General features: G+C 33.8%; 1 protein-coding gene across 6 annotated transcripts; it reads right to left on the bottom strand.

Annotated features, from left to right (window-relative positions):
* Window positions 1-1552: 1552 nt before the first annotated feature.
* Window positions 1553-21142, bottom strand: LOC144963205 (uncharacterized). Of its 6 annotated transcripts, none has more exons than XR_013643578.1 (13): window positions 20852-21142; window positions 17582-17763; window positions 16822-16961; window positions 16057-16178; window positions 15516-15564; window positions 14794-14943; window positions 13195-13280; window positions 8294-8375; window positions 7894-7977; window positions 7446-7532; window positions 6192-6285; window positions 3868-5053; window positions 1553-3110 (listed from the first exon to the last, which is right to left on the bottom strand). XR_013643578.1 is itself a non-coding variant. In XM_078896977.1 (12 exons), exons 2-12 carry the CDS (start codon window positions 17730-17732, stop codon window positions 4041-4043), a joined length of 2058 nt encoding a protein of 685 aa, XP_078753103.1. In that variant the 5' UTR covers window positions 17733-17763; window positions 20450-20891; the 3' UTR covers window positions 4006-4040. The 6 variants fall into 6 exon arrangements, 2 of the variants coding, with proteins under 2 accessions (XP_078753103.1, XP_078753104.1); XR_013643579.1 differs by having other exon boundaries at window positions 20520-21117; XR_013643577.1 differs by having other exon boundaries at window positions 20450-20875.
* Window positions 21143-21260: the final 118 nt, after the last annotated feature.

Genomic DNA, 21260 nt, shown 5'->3' with positions numbered 1-21260 from the left:
TTAAGACTGTTTGACGCCATGAACCCTAAACTTGTCAAAAAGTAAAAAACCAAAATACTTCGTTGAAGTCCTGAGTTTAAGACTGTTTGACTCCATCCAGTGATCATAAATGAACCCTTAAAAAGTCAAAAACCAAAAAAATTCTTTAATAACATATGAAAATATTTCGTGCAAAGCTTCTCTTTATCAAAAGAGATACCTTACATAATAGAAAAGGATGCCATATCCATCTCTCTTCCCCTTAACTGGCTTTAGTCAGAAACGGGGCATCCCTGGAAACGGAAAGGTGTGATTATTACCAATCCATCTGATATTAGTTACTATCTAATCTAGGGGATCTGGTCACAATCTTAGAGAGAAAAATATATATAAAATATGGCATGTTGTGGACTACAAGTACTACAATCTTTCTTTATGATTCTAAGCTGCAAGAACAAAATTGATTATAACAGCTTCGAGAAATAACAAAATACCAAACACAGAACGTCCTTCTTCAACAAATGGAAAAAAAAAAAAAAAGTTCTTTTTCAAAGTAGTTATATCCATTATAGTTCATTACTTTATACAAACTTTCTTTGAGCAGAAATTAAAAGTTTGCACAAAAAAATTAACACTTTTCAGTTCAATTTATTATGGGGAAAGTCCCGTCTTGAGATATAAGAATAAACAATGGAACTTAGAATGTTAAGAGGAGAAACCATTTTGTCTTCCCTAAAAGTGAACATGACTACAATCTACTTTAAAAACTCATTTTATTCTCCTACCAAAAAACTTCTATTATGTCTGTCTGCACGGCTAAAAAAGACATTGAAGTGAATAGCAGCATCAATTGAGACAAAGTTATATTTATGAATGAAAAAAAAGGAAAGTCAGTAAAATATTCTTAGCATATTCTTAGTCTTAGTATATAGTAGAATTGGAGGAAATAGATCAGAGCAGCTGTGAATCTTTATAAAATATATTGTGAGACAATCAAAGCGCTACCCCTTTCGACTATGAAACAAGTTCTCCACATACTGAATGAAAAAAACCAAAAAAAAACATGTTTAAACAAAGCTTCTGACAAAAAGCAATTAAAAGATTAGAGGCAGATACCAGATAAAAGCTTAAGAAATTGTAATTTGGTTTATTCTTTGTCATTTAGAAGTGAGTGAAGCTTTCTTAATTCCTATAATAAATAAATCTGTAAAGAGCAAAAAATCATTTCAATGATGATTTACAAATGAGAAACAGATTCTATCCCACAACCCATTTTGTTCTTGAAAATCTGCTAAGCTGACAATAATTTATCAATGCAGTATCAAATTCTAAATCATTAGGTTTCTAAATTTGTAGGGCAGAATGAGCCATGAATTTCCCCTATATCATTTCATGAGCGACCAAAATGAGCATCCCATATGCAGTAGAGATGATGAAAGTGTACGTGTTATCAAAGTAAATGTATACATGAAAACAGTATAAAATAATCCATATCAAAAGTTGTAAATGTGGATGGAAAAATCCTAAGATAATGGCTTGAAATGTAAGATAACAATAATAAGTAGTTTGGGGAAAATATTTCTCTCTCTCTCTCTCTCTCTCTCTCTCTCTCTCTCTCTCTCTCTCTCTCTCTCACACCCACACACACACAAAATATGCATGCGCAAACACACAAAAACAAGCAAATAAACATTCTATGGCCACGCTTACAATTCAGATCTTTAACTTATACATGGACAAACAGACAAACAAACCAATACAAACAAAAAAGTAAAAATAAAGAGAAAAAGAAAAGAAAAGAAAAAAAAAGGAAATCTAAATGAACGATAGGACCAGAATCCAAGGTCACAAAATTTATTCCATTAAAGTTTTTGTTTCTACAGTGTGATGCCCTACTTATTTCTAGTTCAAATCCAAGGGTGGCACGGTGTAGAGTACTTGTACAATTACAAAGTAATACTATTATATAGGTATCTGTATCTATTCATGGCAGCTCTTTCTGATGTCGATGTATCTACAGTGACTAACCTAAATGTCTGTTATCATTTTCTGCTTCCCACACATTAGACATTCCACCAGTCACCACTGAGTCACGTTGGGTTTTTAACAAAAAAATATGTGAAACATTCTTTGAACTGTTTAAGTCTGACATCAAGAGTCAGCAATTTTCAGTAGGGGCGGGGATTTAAACAAACTATCTTTATAAATCGATCGTGCATCAAACCAAATCCATAATCGAAAAAAAGTATCGGTAACCCAACAAAAAATTGATGAATGAATTAATTGATCAATCAATTAAAATGAAAAATAAAATCAAACAAAACAAATTTCATAGACAAAAAACCTGATGAATGTATCACTAAATCAAACATGTGTAATGTGTAAAATGTTGCCCATAATAAAGCGATGAAATATAGTTAACAACATAATCAATGCATAAATGACTTAATATAAGTAAACTATAATTTCTTCTTTCTTTCTTTTTCTTCTTCTAATTCATCGAACCTCAATATTGGAAAAAAAACAACTATATTTTTAATTTAAATCGTTAACAAATTAAACAAAATCAAACAATTGAAATTTCAATTTGAACTTTCAATTTGATAAATAAATTGCAAATGACATTATAACGACAACTACAGAACTACACAAGAGACCGGGGTGGATTCTAGCATGAATAAATAAATGAAGGGAAATTACTCAAACAATTAATTCTCCAAAGAGTTTTACAAGATGTGTAGATAAAACCGTTACTCATCAAATACAGTGTTGTCAACTGTAATATCAAGAATATTTTTTTCTAACATAAAAGAACACAGTTTTCTATGAACATTCCAATCAGATTCTGAACTCAAAGGTGAACAAATCAATAAAATGAGAAAATCAAAATGAACAAAAAAAAAAAAACATAAAATGTGAACAGTGATATGAATTTCTTCAACATTTCCAACATTTGTTTTGTTTGTGTTTTTTTTTTTACATAAATATTCGTGATGCAGTTCTAGAAGATCATGACAAACGATATTTTTAAAAATGAATGTTGAGACACAGATACTGTTGTGTAATGATTACGAGACTTCAAATCTTTTCTCTATCTCTATTTATCGTAATAAGGAGAGAAAATTTAAAAACTCGAATGTAATACACCGGAGCATACTCAATGTCTCAATCGTTTCTATGTTATATGTTTGTGATGAGAATATTGGCTATTAAGCTTAACTGCTGGTCAAAATTACTTCGCGATGGTGGTGAACGAATCGGCGGTCTCAAGAAGTGGGTGAGAGAGGGATCTAGAAATGACTTTGAGTTTGAAACGAATATTTTTGTGTTCGTGGATAGCTCACACGGTAGAGCCACGCTCTCACCTGCCAGGCGGAGTTGTCGTACCAATAAGGTCGCAGGTTCAAACCCCACCACCGCCGCGAAAAAATTTTTTATTCTCTATTGTCTTCTGGCACTTTTCTACTCACTTCATATCTTGTTGTTACCAACATAAGTGCCTGCTCCACTCACTTTTCTGAATTAAAAATTCACCCCATACACCGGAGCATACTCAATGTCTCAATCGTTTCTATGTTATATGTTTGTGATGAGAATATTGGCTATTAAGCTTAACTGCTGGTCAAAATTACTTCGCGATGGTGGTGAACGAATCGGCGGTCTCAAGAAGTGGGTGAGAGATGGATCTAGAAATGACTTTGAGTTTGAAACGAATATTTTTGTGTTCGTGGATAGCTCACACGGTAGAGCCACGCTCTCACCTGCCAGGCGGAGTTGTCGTACCAATAAGGTCGCAGGTTCAAACCCCACCACCGCCGCGAAAAAAATGTTTATTCTCTATTGTCTTCTGGCACTTTTCTACTCACTTCATATCTTGTTGTTAAAAACTCGAATGTAAGAAACTCTAAAAGATACAGTCACTGTTCTCTTCATTTTAAAATTTGAAATAAATCAAAGTGTTTCACCTTTGTTATGATTTTCTATGCCACATCACAAGTAAGAATTGAAATATAAACAATACTGAAATCATTTGTTTTGTTTATTACAGGACAGATGAAATTTTAAGTATTATTTGTGATGACATTGTTCCCAAAATGGTTGCTATCATAACTTCCATTCTGTAAAGCAATGAGAGGTTTCTCCTCAACTGAGATGTTATTTAATACCTTTTTGTTATCGGATGAAAATGAAAAGTTGATATTTTCAATTTCAGGCACACTAGTAAAACTGGAAGCACTGCAGCTGCTCAAACTAATGTCACTGTTGTCCGTGTTATCCTCCCTGGTTTCTCTGTAACTGACAGCTGTTTTGAAAGATTCACTTGCTAAGCTGGCACAATTACCTTGATTGTAATCACATTCTTCTGAAATGTTTGCTTTGTCTTCACACTCCGAGTTAAAATCCATCTCATCGAAATCCAGAATATTTTCAAAACTGGACTCTCTAAGGATGCCGCTGTCCCTGTTACAAAACCCACTTTGTTCCGACTGTTTTGAAAGTGGTTGTTTAGTTTGAATTTTTGCTTGTTTCTTTCCCGGACCGAAGAAATCAAGGCACCCCAAACTACGAGTTCGATTGGTTCTAAATTGAATTTGACCATCAGTAGGAGAAATAGAGAGCTCTTTTGAAGACTCGCTCGATTCATCACTGGTCAGCCTCAAATAAAGATCACGTTTACTCTCAAGTCGGACAGCATCGGATCCCCGCAACGATACCTGGTGCATTTGTTCTGCTGCTTTACGAAGCATGACGGGAGAGGAAGGAAGAGACAAGGCTTCTTGCTTGTAAATTTCAGGAAAGATAAAAGTAGTAGAGGTAGTGTTGGCCTCACCAGCGTTTTTATTGGACGGTGAGGTAATACTGACCCTTCGATGGTGGAAGTCCACAAGCTTGTGACCGTATCTTAATTGACTAATATTGGCAAATGGATTGACCACAGATGGAGAATAGTCTGGGTCATTGGCACTCATTGCCTGGGCAATGTTCTCAACCGTCATAAAAACATTTTCTTCACTAAAAGAGTCATTGCACTGAAGAATGTTGTCCTCCGATTTTGAGCGTTTATGACCTCGTCCTGAAAGTTAAAAACACAACACACAAAAAAAAAAAGAAATTAAATTCAAGATACATTGGTATCCTGATATGCCAACAACACAACCAGAACAGAAAGATTGGTTGACTTTATCCATTAGCAATGATACAAATTTCGATAGAGAACAGAAACTTTGGGACCAACAAGAGGTCTTGACTGTTGGAGTGTTGACTGTGTCAACTGTAATATTATTATTACTATTATTATTATTATTATTATTATTATTATTATTATTATTATTATTATTATTATCATCATCATAATCATCGTCATTATTATTATTATTATTATTATTATTATTATTATTATTATTATTATTATTATTATTATTATTATTATTATTATTATTATTATATCATTATTATTATCATTATTATTATTTTTATTATCACTATTGTCATTAGTATTATTATTACTATCATAATATTAATGTTGATAATGGTGATGATGATGATAATAATAATAATAAGTACTGGCAGCATTTATATAGTTTCTACTTTACCTCATAATAACAAACTCTCAAACATTTACTGAATATAGATAACCAGAGGTGTCTCAATCCTGAATTAAAATCCGGTGTTTCAAAATCAAATAACAGATTACAGAGTTCTGTGAAAAGAGTCTTTGGATCTGATTTGGATTTTAAGTCAACAGAGTCAACACTGAACAACAAATAAAAAACAGTTTTTACACTCCCGCTAAATGTTCAAAAAACGAGAAAAAAAAAAAAAAAAAGAAAAGAAAGAACAAAAAAAAAAGGTTGATATATTTAGTACAGCGATGTGGTCTAGTGGTATGACACTCACTTTCGGATCAGAAGGTACTGGGTTCGAGCCTCACTCGGTGCATAGTTGAGTCCTAAGAAAAGGCTCTTTACTCACATTCTCTGTGTCCGAAAAAAATTGTAATATAGCCTAACAGGCGTCATGTCCCGTCTGTACTGTCAACTGTTGCTGTTGGTCAGGGACCTCTTGTAAAGTGCTTTGAGCAAGTTTAGTGGATATTGCGCTATATGAAAGCTCAACCTTTTTTATTTTTAAAAATATTTTTATTACATTTTAAGAGTTGCACTGAATATCCTTCAGTTAAAACAAAAATACTGACTGAAATGAAAACGCACCTGGAGAAGTTAAGGAATCGGAAATTAAGCTCTTGTACACTTTTTCCAGACTGTTTACAACAAATTTGGCACTCGGTCTTCTTTCCGGTTGAACCTGGGTGGAAAAGAAAGAAAAAAATGAAATCCACCTGGACACAAACAAAGGTATCTCTGCAATCGGTTGCATGGGACAAAATGGATGATAGTTATGATTCCTTATTAAATTACTTGTTTGTCTCTACAAGTTCTGTGGCACCAGTAAAAATAGAAAGCTGATGGGTTAGTCATGTGGCAGCAATAAATGCAACACACAAACATAGGATCCAAACCCACGAGGATTCACTCAAATGACACCCACCCGCCCAATAAAATAACAAAACCTATGATAATATAAAACACAGTTAAATGATTTATCTTTAAAAAAAAAAAAATCTACCACAAGAAAAAGGAAATCAATTGTTTAATTTAATCTTGGCTAAGAGCACTCGCGCTTCAAACACAAAGGACAATTCTATCGGCGCAGTTGGAATTTTTTTCCGACCCCTCTGCCCACCCAGCAGTAAATGAGTAGCTAGGTCTATTAGATCTGGCGGAATGTACTTTACGATAGATGAGTATCCTATCCAAAGGGTAGCAAGTAATTGCTATTGTCCGTTTCATGCTATAGAAACTGGGATAAACTCCGGCTCCATGGGCCTTACAGCTCTAAGGGCTTCAGCCTGGGTTATTCTAGAGCAAGGACAGTAGACAGTCAAGATATGGGAAAAGGATATTGGGGGCCACATAGAAAGCAAGAGTGGTCCTTCCTAACACAAGGAAACGCCCAGGGGCCTCATCCAAAACTCTTCATTCAAATGATAACTGTGGTCATGTCTTTTGCTTCCTGGCCTGCTGGGGGAATAAATGAAACAGTGGGTACAGTAAATCCGTGGAATACCCTATATAAATGAACAGATTTTTTTTCTTTATCTATTATATAATATATTTATTATATATATATTGATCATTATATATATATATTATATATATATATATATATATTATATATATATAATATTATCTATCTATATATATATATATCTATCATATATATATATATATATATATATATATATATATATATATATAATATAAGAGAGAGAGAGAGAGAGAGAGAGAGAGAGAGAGAGAGAGAGAGAGAGAGAGAGAGAGAGAGAGAGAGAGAGAGAGAGAGAGAGAGAGAGAGAGAGAGAGAGAGAGAATCGATCTCAATACCCCCAGATGCTCATTCATTACCTGACAACATTTGAAAGCCAGCAGCAAATAATCCAAGGGACAATACTCCACAAGTTCACACATTTTGTGGTAATCCAGGCCAAAATTCTAGAATAAAGAAAAACATTTTTAAAAAGGGGAAAACATTACATCATTTGGAAACTGTAATAATCTGCTTGAAGCTCGAATGAAAAAATAACGATGTGTTGAATTGGAAGCTTCAATTTATTAGACGAAGAGAGATACTGTGGATGTTTCAGGTTTTTGGACCCGATACGTCCACAGTATCTATCTTCGACTAATAAATTGAAGCTTACAATTCAACACATCGTTATTTTTTTACAAACATTTAACACATTTTCTTAAACATTTAACCTAAATTTGATATACTAATGACTTCCATTCACATATATATTCTACGTGTCATAATTCCCCTACAGGCAACGATGCAAAAAAAAGTCAAACAAACCTGTGTCCTAGGCATGATGTCTGGATCGCTTTCTATCCTGGCAGTAATTTCCATGTTGATTATCCCAAATGAAAATAAATCTGCCTACAAAACAAAAAGAAATCATTGAACTGTCAGATACATACTGTAAAAATCTGGAAATGCAAAATGCCAAAAAAATAAAAAGTCTCCAAGTTATTTATCTAAGCTTTTTGCAAACTGGGTATAAAGCTACAAAACTCTTGTTATTTGGGCATAGATAATTATCACAATTACGAGGATCCCAATATTATGGACAATTTTACTCTCATATCTTTCAAAGAATAAAACTCCACTGGTAATTATTTTTATTTCAGTGATACACATAAGTATTATATATATATTTGAGGTTTCAAAACCAAATATTATATATACAACTTACCCTTTCATCGTAGTACTTGGCTTTTAACACTTCTGGAGCTATCCAGTAGGGACTTCCAACAGGAGTCAGTGGGGTCGTTGAACTGTGTCAGTATCATAAAGAAAAGAAAATAATAAAGAGAGGACAATTGCATTTACAGTACGAATAACATTTCTTATTCTTCTTCTCTAACATATCACATTACAAAATTGGAATCTAGTTGTTAGAAAAGGCTCCCAAACCACTCTGAATCTGACTGTTACTCAAAATCGACTCAATTCTGAGTATTTGTATTCAGGGGTGGAGAGAGTTGTTGAATGTGACAGCCATTGTTGGTTGGTGTTTAGGCTGGAGAATTTTGATAATCTTCGCATTGAAGGTTTCTAAATCTGTTATGTTCACACATGATCCGAGATGAGTGTTCAAGTTTTTGATATTGCTGGGTGCAAATGAATATTTGAAGCTGCTCGAGTTTGTAGATTGGTGTTTTAGTGTTTTTGAGTGGGTTAAATTGAATAGATAGCAACCAAATTATCTGAGACACGTTCTGTATGTAGACCTGTAAATGAGCTCTATAAAAATTGACTGAAACTCTTCGACAAACTGAAGATTCAATTATTTTTTTTTTAAATAAGGGCATCATTGGAGAGGAGAGTGATAAATACAATATATTAAAATAGTGGGTGTTATTTCTTACTGGAAGTATGACTATGACTGCCATAATTTGATGTAGAAGGAATGCTAAATCAGCATGTCATTCATATAGGTAAAGATGACTTCATCAAAGTCATATTCCTGCCTCTGGAATTTTTTTGACAGAAAAATAATCACCATTATCATCTTTAACTTCTAGCCATGACCAATTGAATTTATTCCTAACATCTTTATCGATGCTCGACAAGTCTGAATTGCGATCCACGAACAGCTCAGACATTGTGAGAACATTAGAATAATGTAGCAATGAGCAAACTTGATTTTCAATCAGTAAATGACAGAAAAAAAAACTTAAATAAATATGACTCCTGGCCAATACACTGAATTATTATTAAGTAGAAGTGAATTATCAAGAAGAAACTTCGGCAGGCGTAGCGGAAAATTTCAAAGAATCGAAATGAGGTAAATCGCCACAAAACAGCAAGCTCGCTTGGGCTTGAGCAAAACAATGGCAGAAAACGTCCTGATTTCATTGGGAATTGATTAGGCTACTTACCATTGTTCCTTATAATCAGGTACTCAATCAGTGAAGAAACGGTCAACCAGTTTGTTTACAACGTGAGGCAATCGAAATGTGCTTGTAGCAATCTATCCTAACTTTCGATTTGAAGGTGTCTACATAACGGACTTCCGGCATTTGCAATTTACTTTATCATACTTTTGAGACTCGCCAGGTAAATGTGGTCAATTTTGGCTTAGATGAAACAGTGAAATTTATCGCTCGGTGGCTCAGTTAAAATTGGCTACAGTTGGGATCACGACGGGTTTGGAAAGTGAAAAAAATAATTTAACGAAGGATGTGTGAAAATACCCAGGGAAGTGTTCAGACACGCCTTTTATAAAAAGCGTCGCTTAGTCTTGGCAATATATACATCGTTAATATAAACGGTCCCCATGAGCTATGCGTAGCGCTGTGGAACACTCCTAATTACTTTACGGTCATTCGACTACGCTTTGTGAATTCTTTCTTTTTTTATTTCTTTCTTTCTTTCCTTTCTTTAAATATTTGAATTTGACAAATTGACTGATTTCAGTTAATTGATAAAGGAGTGAGATTAGGACCCATACAATTCAATTTCAGCATTTGTTTTTAAAATACATAATATCTATAGTAGGGGGAATTAGGCTAAAACCGTGCAAATTCGGGTTGAAAGCATGAAAATTTGCATGCAGGTTGCTAAGACCCATAGAAAAAACATCTGATAAAGAACCACTCTGGCAATCAATTATAACGTATCGGTTTAAGGCCTTAGATTTTACCTATTACAGCTATATTAAACAAGGGAAATAACCGTAAAAATATTTTTTTTCTTCATATTCATTGTATTAGGGAAAATTAGGCTAAAACCGTGCACATTAGGGTTTTAATCCTGAAAATTGGCATAAAGGTAGCTATGACCCGTATAAATAACACCTGATATAGAACCACTCTGGCAATTTATCATAACAGTGCGTTTTTAGCACTTTTATTTTTTCCTATATAGCATTACTTATCCGAGGAAATAACCACGACAATACAATGTGCGTCCTACAACTTTAAATACACCAGTAACCATTTACGGTAGCTAACTGATGGTTATTTCGTGTTGTAACTAGTAGATAAAAGCGGGAGAGTTGGGAGAGGAGTGAATGGGGGTGACGGAGAGAGACAGAGAGAGAGAGAGAGAGAGAGACAGAGAGAGAGAGAGAGAGAGAGAGAGAGAGAGAGAGAAAATTTTACTCATTACTGTACTGACCTAAACCCCCCGCCCCCACACACACACACACCCCGCATCTACATAAGTCCGTACAAGGAAAACCGGACCTTAAACACTTGCATCGGGTGCCGATAAATTCTCTCTTACATGAACATTTGATGAGTTTTTGGGACACTTTTGACAATTCTGGAAATAAGCTCCACAGTGGTTCATGTCGATCGACATATTTGTTGCAGGGTTCTCTTCTATAAAAGATATAATGTTAGCAAAAGCTCGACTTCTTTCACGAACTGTGACACCGTGATTATCATCAGCAGTGACATCTTTTAAAGCTTGTTTTTTTAAGTATCGTGCATAACAAATTTTATGGTATAGGGCGGTCGTGTGCTTCCTGAGCGACTAAATCTCCTCCGGCAATAAATGACAACATATCAGAATCTTTTATAGATAACGCTATTTCACTAATATTTTCTTCCATATCTGTTGTCATTACAGAATGGAGTACTCCCGATTCCATGTTTTTTTTTAAAAACACGTTTGTTTATTATAGTCAATCTCTAATTTTGAACGTTGTCTCATTATTCTTGTGGGTTGCTAAATATATTCATTCGGTGACTCCTCCAAGTTAAATGACGAAGTTTGGAATTCTTGTAGAGCAATTCTTTTAGATTTCTTTAATTATAATCGCCTAATTTTGTTGGCATTAAATTTTACACGACAATACTTATGCCACTTAGTATCATTTTGTTTTAAACTTTCAATAATCTCATTTAGAGGGACATTATAAACGGTCTGTGTTATCTTGTTGGCATATAAAACACTTGTCCCAGTCTCTGGGAGCAGTTCTTTTTGCTATTGTATGTGTATCTGAAATCATGCAAACGCATTCCTTTATTAGGCATATGCAATATTCTTTCATAACTCTCTCTCTCTCTCTCTCTCCTCTCTCTCTCTCTCTCTCTCTCTCTCTCTCTCTCTCTCTTTCTTTCGTTCTTTCTGTTAAAGACACATCATCAACAGGCAAAATGTGTGCAGTGCCTTACATAAGGACACAACAGTACAAATAGAACATTCTCCCATTGTCCCTTTGAGGTAAATAACGTAAAGTAAATAACTTGCCAAAATACAGCATCATAGTGGTTGATGATGATGATAATGATGATAATTATAGCAATGTAAATGGTATGCTGACTCTTTACTGTCATCAAGTTTGACTGAAATAGGTTTTAACTCACGTAAAATGATTATAGCAGTATATTTGGAAAGAAAAGAAAACAGGAGGAGGGGAGAAGGAGCACTGTCCTTTGTCAACACCGGTTATCGGCATTTATTGAGCTGTGTTCTGCTAGTCTGTTTTGTCTACCCCTCTGCTAGTCTTCCCGTCTGCCCGTCCGTTTTAGAGCAATTGATTATACTTATTAAATCAGATGCAGAAAAAAATCTCATATTATTATAGAATATTGCTCGCAAGACGTCCTTTAAAACAAGTGAAATGGAATAATATTTACGATTAAATAATTTGTATGGTTCATGAATCGAAAGTAAAGGGAAAGGAAAACATCCGCTTCGACGCTAAAAATAGTCACCAATGGGAATCCAAAGAATGACGTAAAACAACATTTGGTTGGCTTGCCTCGAATGTTTACACAATAAAAATGATAGAAATTATTGTCGTCCATTTCAAAATTTTCTAATTTTAAAAACCTTGTATCTCAACTAATACTGATCTCTCAGAGTGGTTCTATATCATAAATTATAGGGTTTTTCATATTCTACAACAAAAGTAATTTTCATGCTTTCAACCTTGTTTGCACAATTCAAGGGTTTTTTGGACCTAATTCCCCCTACTACTAATAACACAGACCTTTTTTCTAGTCTTTTGGTCGACAACACAATTACTTTACAATAGTTTATGGTAGAAACACATTCACACATTCCACTACAACTTGGAATTGAACGTTATCGATAAAAACATGAATTTGAGAAATATCAATATTTTCATGATCATATATTAAGTCTGTTATCAAGACAATCTTAAGTAAGATCAAGATTTAGTCAAAGATCGAGACTCAGCTTGTCAGACTGAGTATCAATTTCTATGTGTGTATTTCCAGTGTATTGTTGCACAGTGTGTATTTTCAGTGTATTGTTGCACAGTGTGTATTTCCAGTGTATTGTAGCACAGTGTGCATTTCCAGTGTATTGTTGCACAGTGTGTATTTTCAGTGTATTGTAGCACAGTGTGTATTTCCAGTGTATTGTAGCACAGTGTGTATTTCCAGTGTATTGTAGGACAATGTGTATTTCCAGTGTATTGTAGCACATATTTGGAAGAATAAGCATAAGATGACAAGAGACAATATATAGAAATAATGTAAACACTAGCAATCTTGTGAAAAAGAAGCAATTATTATAAATGCCTAAACAATGACAGCCACAACCATTTACTATTATAAAAATGATAGATAAATCTAAAATGCTTGACATGTTCTCTCTATACGATTAACTTACTCTGGGTCTGGTATTTTTGCCGCGAGGCCAAAATCGGCAATGACTGCGGTGTAGTTTTTGTTTTCACTTTTCTTGACTAGAATATTCTGAAAAAAAAAAAGTTTAATAAAGAAACGAATTTTAAAAGAATATGAAAGATATTTGTTAAAAAGAATAATATGTATTTTTACAAATAAGAAAAAAAGTATGCCTACATTATTTGAAAAGGAAAAGATACTCAATCAATTGTTTCAACCTTATATCATCCACAAATCCCTTCTAATTATTAAATTAAATTTTAAATTGAGCTTTTACATAGCGCAATATCCACTAAATATGCTCAAAGCGCTTTACAAGGGGTCCCTGGCCAACAGCAACACTTAACATGTAGGACGAAACATGATGCCTTTTAGACGACTTTATAATTTTTTTTGGACACAGTCAATGCTGTTAACGGTCAGTTACTCATTTTAAACCTGACTTTGGTGAGAGAATTTGAGTAAAGAGCCTTTTCCAAGGACTCAACTATGCACTGCATGAGGCTCTAACCCAGGACTTTCCGATCCGAAAGCGTGTGTCATACCACTAGACCCACTACCTGCTTTTAACCAGTGGCATCTGTGAAGAATTTATTGAGAGACAACGAAGGAATGGAATTCGTCTTAATATCACTTGTATCTTTCATTTTATTCTGTATTCTTTGTCAAAAAAGAATATAATCGATCCAGTTAAAAAACAGGAAAATCGAAAAAGTACTATCATTTCTAACATCCAATTGCTATGTTTTTTAAGCTGCCTTACAATGTGCTCAAGCTCTCAGAAGACTTTTAGCTTACAAAAGAGTCTGATGTGAAAAAATGCATCTTTATCATTTGAGAAACTGTCACTGCACTGTCTATTAATTTGCTGAAACATGTCTTTCTAACTCAATTATATCTAAAATATATTTCTAACTCGATCATATCTAGCTCGATGAAACCTAAAAGCATTACACTACTGGCTAGCATATTTATTTCTTTCCTTTCAACTGATGAAATCAACGAGTTTGGGTTCAATTGTGGAAAGGGATGCTTATAGGAGTCTACAAAGCTAGCCAGAAAATATAACCTACTTAGGTCTGAAGGGAATTAATTCTTTTTTTTTAAAGCATGGATTAAATGTGATGAATAAGATACCCTTATTCCACATCAAAATGAAAATATACCATTCAAAATACGGTTGATACGCAAGCTTTAAAGATGCATGGTGATGAATCCGTTTGTTTGAGAAAACATCATATACAAGCATTGTGCGGCTATGTGGTCTGGTGGTATGACACTCGCTTTCCGATCGGAAGGTCCTGGGTTTGTGTCTCGTTCAGCACATAGTTGAGTCCTTGAAAAAGACTATTTACTCACATTCTCTCACCGTACTCAGGTGTAAAATGAGTACCTGGCTGTTAACAGCATTGCCTCTGTCGGAAAACAATTTGCAATATCGCCTGACAGACGTCATGTCTCGTTCTAAATGTTAAATCAGGGACCCTTTGTAAAGTGTTTTGAGCTTGTTTAGTGGATATTGCACTTTATAAAAGCTCAAGTTTGTTTTTTTTAATCATCACACACAAGAATGTCAACTTACCCTTGATGTAAGATCTCTGTGAATGAAACCAGCATCGTGTACATAGGACATTCCCCTAGCGATGTCCAGAGACAATTTTATACGAAGAATCCATGGCAGCTCTTCAGATTTATCAGCAAGAAGGGTTTCTAGATTCCCTCCAGTGATGTACTGAAAACAATGATAAGATAGGAATACATTAGAGGAGAAAAAATGTCTTGACTGCTGAAGAAAGCCATTGTGCGGCTATGTGGTCCAGCTGTACGACACTCGCTTTCTGATCGGAAGGTCCTGGGTTTGAGCCTCGCTCAGCCCATAGTTGAGTCCTTGGAAAAGACTCTTTACTCACATTCTCTCATCATACTCAGGTGTAAAATGAGTACCTGGCTGTTAACAGCCTTGTCTCTGTCGAAAACAAAATATTGCAATACCGCCTAACAGGCGTCATGTCTCATTCTACATATTACGTTGCTGTTGGTCAGGGACCCCTTGTAAAGCGCTATGAGCACATGTAGTGGATATTGCGTTATATAAAAGCTCAAGTTGTTTGGTTTTTTTTACTGTAATATCTATCAAGTCACATATATAATACGCAGTCTTATTTTAAAAGTTCTATGATAAAAGAAGGGGATGAAACAAACAGGGTATCTTTATATACAAAATAAGACTAGAATTCATAAGGGTAAAAAAACCATTGTGAAAATTTTGAAATTGACAAAATACAAGGAGCATAATTGAATTACCTCTGTCAAAGAATGCAGCTGACCTTCATGCACACAGACACCAAGAAACCTGGGGAAAGGAAAAGAAAAAAAATAATAATGCCATAAAATTTTAGCTTCACGCTTTAATAAGTCAAGCTGAAGAACGTCATATAGCTAGTAAATAAATATCATGAAGGGGAATGAAGACGATGTATATATGATATAAAGGAAAATAACACCTTGTGTCTCAATAATAATAATAATAATAATAATATAATAATAAATAATAATAATAATAATAATATAATAATAATAATAATAAAAATAATAATAATAATAATAATAATAATAATAATAATAATGAATAATAATAATAAATAATAATAATAATAATAATAATATAAAATAATAATAATAATAATAAATAATAATAATAAATAATAATAATCTAATAATAATAAAATAACTATAAATATACATATTAATAATACAAACATAAAACATTCTATTTTTAAAAAATTGCTGATTATAAACAACGGTGCACATCTTTTCTAAAGTTTAAAACAAAAACAACACAAACCGTAGAATATTTGGGTGAGACATTCTATTCAAGAGTTGCACCTCCCTCAAAGCATTGTGGCGGTTATCTGGATATTTATTTATCTTCATAACCATTTCTTCATTGGTTGCTTTGTGGGTTGCCTGGTGAAAAAAGGATAATGCTTTATCAAAAACAGAATACAAAACATTTTAGTCATTTTCTATCATGAATGTTGAAATTCAAATTTATGAATCTTAAAAAAACAACCTTCTCCAAAGAGAGATGTTATGGAATGTTAATTATTTTCTTTCGTGAACATAATATTGATAATAATAAAAAGGAAGAAAATGGGATAGTTAAAAGTTCTAGAATTACTATTAAAGCACCCAAGAAAAGGTAAGACAAGGGGGAATTGGTTCAAATAGGAAACAGATCATGTAGATTCCAAAAGCACACTGTTTGAGATCACCTAAAAGTCTCATCCAGACACAAGCACAGATCCCCACTAAGAGGAATACACTCAAATGTTTACAAATCATATATAATATGTAAACAAACCACAATGCAGTACATAACAGAAAGATGATTTACAAGAGGAAAAAATATCATCTCCCAAAACTCTAACTATACATTTGAATGTTTCCCTCCCAGCCTGGGTATCCGGCCAGAGCTAGGAAAACAGATATAGTGAAATAGAAGACTCAGTAAGTACATCCCTGCCCACTATGAGAGGTCAGGAACCCCACCCAGAAGGCAGGTTGGGCTACATTGGTTAGTTACAGTTACATATTTTTGTATCCATACCTTGTAGACCTTTGCAAAGAATCCAAAACCCAGTTCTTCTAACTGAAAATCGTCAATTCTAGACAGAGCAGACACAGCATGTCGCAGGGCCTGACAAGATGATTTGGGGCCATCACAGAGTACTTCTTCCTCCACTTCATCTGGAACATTGAAATTTTTTAATGAATTCACATAAATACTTTCATACTGATAAAATCAGCCTTTCTGACACTGACACCCCCAAAACAGATAATCAATATAATGCTTTAATTTTTCAAATCATGAATCGTAAACAATAAATGGGTAACCTTGTCAATGCCAAGAGGAATTGTTAAGCACAAGGAGAAGACAAACATTGGCAGGTCCTCGCCACAAAATGGCTGACACCTGATTGAGGCAGCATGAGAATGACAAGCTAAGACAAAGCGACATTCGAATTCGACGCAAAATCTCTATTAAAATACCCCCCATAAGGCCAATTGAACGCTCTGATGAAAGAAATGATATCATTGGTTCAATTTATAGTACTTTTGAAGAAAGTAGGATTGGATTACATTATTATTTTTGCCTTTCAAGACCGGCCGCACTATGCGGCCATTGGCCAGTAGAATAGATTCTGCTCTAGCTGCACAGTGCGGCCAATGTCGCTGAAAGAGTTGACTGACGAGGAGGTGAAGGGAAATCAAATTTAAGTGACAAAAAGATTTGGGAGTATGTACAGTCTTGTTTTCTAGGCCCTATAAATAAATGATATCACCCCCCCCCCCCCCCCAAATAATACCTTTATACTGATCTGCCTTTGAATAATGAGCATCAATCTCTGACCCTGTGATGGTCTTGCTCCGTCTCAAGAGAGATCTACAAGGGGTATGGCTGGCATCTTCCTCTAACCCATCTGTCATCTTGATGCTATCATTGTCATCTTCTTTCATTCTTGTTCACGAAGTGAGCTCATGGCACTCGCTGCATTGTCACAATGAGATAAATATTGAAATAAAGTTATTGATGAAAATCGATCAATTGAATAAAAATCAATTATATATTTCTTTTTAAATTTTATTTTTTTAAATCTTATTATCAAGCCTTGGCAAAGGAGTAAGTTTATAATAATAATAATAATAATAAGAAGAAGAAGAAGAAGAAGAAGAAGAGAATGATAATAATAATAATAATAATAATAAGAATAATAATAATAATAATAATAATAATAATAATAATAATAATAATAATAATAATAATAATAATAATAATATAGCCAATGCACTATTCTTATTTCAAAATTCAACGCCTAATTTAGTTTTGACTGGTTTTATAACACATACGTCATATTTTCAGTGACTGAGTATACAATCCATTTCATGGACAGTTTACTCAATTTATGACCTTATAAACAAACAAACTTTAACACATTCAATGTGATTTAAATCAAATAAATATACTATGATTATAATAAATAATAATAATAATAATAATAATAATAATAATAATAATAATAATAATAATAATAATAATAATAATAATAATAATAATAATAATAATAATAACAACAATAACTATTTATTATTATTATTATTATTATTATTATTATTATTATTATTATTATTATTATTATTATTATTATTATTATTATTATTATTATTATCATTATCACTATTATTATTATTATTATTATTATTATTATCATTATTATTATCATTATTAGGTAGCGTCAATTGCCAAAGACCTTGACAATTGAAGGACAATGTCATTTCCTCAACTACTCATGTACTATTAACTGCTACAGAGTAACGTTAAGTGTCATGAACGGAGATGTTATTAATATTTATACTCTCATTTTCTCTTTCTCTGTCATTTTCTCTTATTTTTTTGCTCTCTCTCTCTCTCTCTCTCTCTCTCTCTCTCTCTCTCTCTCTCTCTCTCTCTCTCTCTCTCTCTCTCTCTCTCTCTCTCTCTCACACACACACACACACACTCATTTCCTCTTTTAGCCACAGACCGTGCAAGTTGGTAATTGTCAACTATACCATCTATTATTAGACAACGGAGTGATGTCAATAATAACATTAATAATATTAATACTTTCAATTTCTTTTTCCTCTCTCTCTCTCTCTCTCTCTCTCTCTCTCTCTCTCTCTCTCACTCTCTCTCTCTCACACACACACACACACACACACACACACACACACACATATGCATATTTTCTTTCTTTCTCTCTTTGATTTTCTCTTTTCTCTCTCTCTCTCTCATTTCCTCTTTTTGCCAAGGACCAGTTGGTAAATCTTCGACTCTCTCTCTCTCTCTCTCTCTCTCTCTCTCTCTCTCTCTCTCTCTCTCTCCCTCTCTCTCTCTCTCTCTCTTTCATCATATTTCCTCATTTTGCCAGGGACCATGCCAGTTGGTAAATCGTCATTTCCTATTACTATAACTGCCACAGACTGATGTTGTTGCACAAATGTTTTACGTGAATTGTTCTTTATTATGACGATGTGCAGTATATTTTCATTTAAAACAAAGGAAACCCTACTTTTTTTTTTTAATCTATTGGGCATTACTTATTCTTGGCAGGGATTTGTCAATTCGCTTTTCTGTATTTTTTCCCACTGAATCTGAAGTTTGGATCTGAAAACAGCAGTAATTTCTTTTATTATATAGTAGTATAGTATAGTATAGTTTTCCAGCGTATTAGACGTTTTGTGCCTTTGCTGATCTTGGCATTCAGTTCATCGAGATAAAAGTCAATAAAAAGCCCTAACAGATCTTTTGACCTGTATCTATAATATATAAACTTTTTGATAAATTGAAGGCCCTAACCCTAACAGATCTTTTGACCTGTATATACGTCTAACCCTTTGATGGGATCTTAATGGGCGGTTGATGATTTTAACTCGTCTTGGAATTTGTTTAAAGACTTATAAAAATTAAAAACAAATGCTGGTGAGTGTAGACTCAACCCTTTCCATAATGAATGACAACGAATGAATGATTGGGAGAAAGTAACGAGAATTGTGATTCGTATGATCGCAAATCGAGCCTCAACTGAAACCACTGCATGCACCTGAAGAGTTCCAAATTGACTAATTGGTAATTGATGAACCGTCAACTACCAAAGACTCCCTCCTTTGCAATTGACATTATTTATTGTAATTATAATTAATGTTATTATTATTGTTAATATTATTATCATCATTACTGGCTGGATAGTAATTTCAATATATTGAAAGATATCTAATGCTAGCTACAATTAAAAATTGAAAAGTAAATTGCATTTTGTCTCAATAACTTAGGACTCACTTTGACGTAAAATTCCATGTCATAACCGCACGCAAAATGATTATTCCAAGACTAAATTTACTTGGTGAAACAAGTAGGACTTAACATATAATAATATAATGTGTTGGAAAAACCGAAATGTTGCACGAGCCGTTTTAGATAGTTTTTTAGTACTGTTGTTTACAATCTACACCCCTTGAGCCTACATGGAGAATAAACGGCAATCATTAACAGCAAAGAATGATAACTTATCATTGCAATGTAGAAGTTTATCTTAACTCTTTTAAAAAGTGTTTGTTTCGACACTTTACTTTGCGCTCAAGTGGTTCAAGTGGTAAACTCTACTTACGAGTGTATGTATCAATATTACGAGACTTACATCTCTCTCTTTCATAACCAACTCATTCTCAAGTAAGCAAATCTCAAGTCCATGCGCTTACGGTCATTACCAAAAATAGCATTCAAATGCATGAATTAGAATATTCCATTACAGATAGAATGTTTCCAAGGTAAACTGTTGAAATATTCAGACGTCATGGCCCATAGAAAAATGATCAACAAATACAACCGCCGCCCACAAAATCAAATCCAGCGAGTGCAGGTTAGCAGATGACTTAGCTCTACTTGTTCTTGAAGCACAACAACTGCATGACGGAAAGAATATGATATTTTCATTTTCATAATTATACTCCTATCGAAGAATATCTCGAAAGTGGTCACAAGTCTATAAACATTGCAATTTTCAGCACAGATCCCAAGCTCAGCCCAATGTTTTCATTACCTTCCTGATGACCCTCATCTAGACAAATTGATTCATTTCCTGTTCCATGTTTTTTAGTTGCCCTATTAGTAAACAAACATTCGACTGGTTTCTTTCAGTTACGATATGTCGTCTTGATTTTTAATTTTTTTTTTTAAATGCTCGATTAATTATTTAATCAGAGCCGATAAACTTCCTGCAAAAATCTTAGGTCTGGGTTTTACTTTAGATCAATCCAGAATAAAAATGTGAAAACGAAGAATGCGTTTCGCGGTGTATAAATAATCAAGGCGTGTTTTCGTATTGTAGTGTAAATATTTCTTTTCTTTAAAGCCAATCAAACTACTGCTTAAGCTGGTTCTGTCTTTTGATTGGCTAAGAGCAACAGAACGGGGCCGAGCGACTGAAAAGATTTGAAGAGGTGAAGATT

Source organism: Berghia stephanieae, chromosome 1 (genome assembly GCF_034508935.2).
Source record: "Berghia stephanieae isolate SIO BIC M18660-M18661 chromosome 1, UCSD_Bste_1.3, whole genome shotgun sequence".
Taxonomy (NCBI): domain Eukaryota; kingdom Metazoa; phylum Mollusca; class Gastropoda; order Nudibranchia; family Aeolidiidae; genus Berghia; species Berghia stephanieae.
Note: the sequence above shows the minus strand (reverse complement) of the source record. Positions and strands in the feature narration are given on the sequence as shown.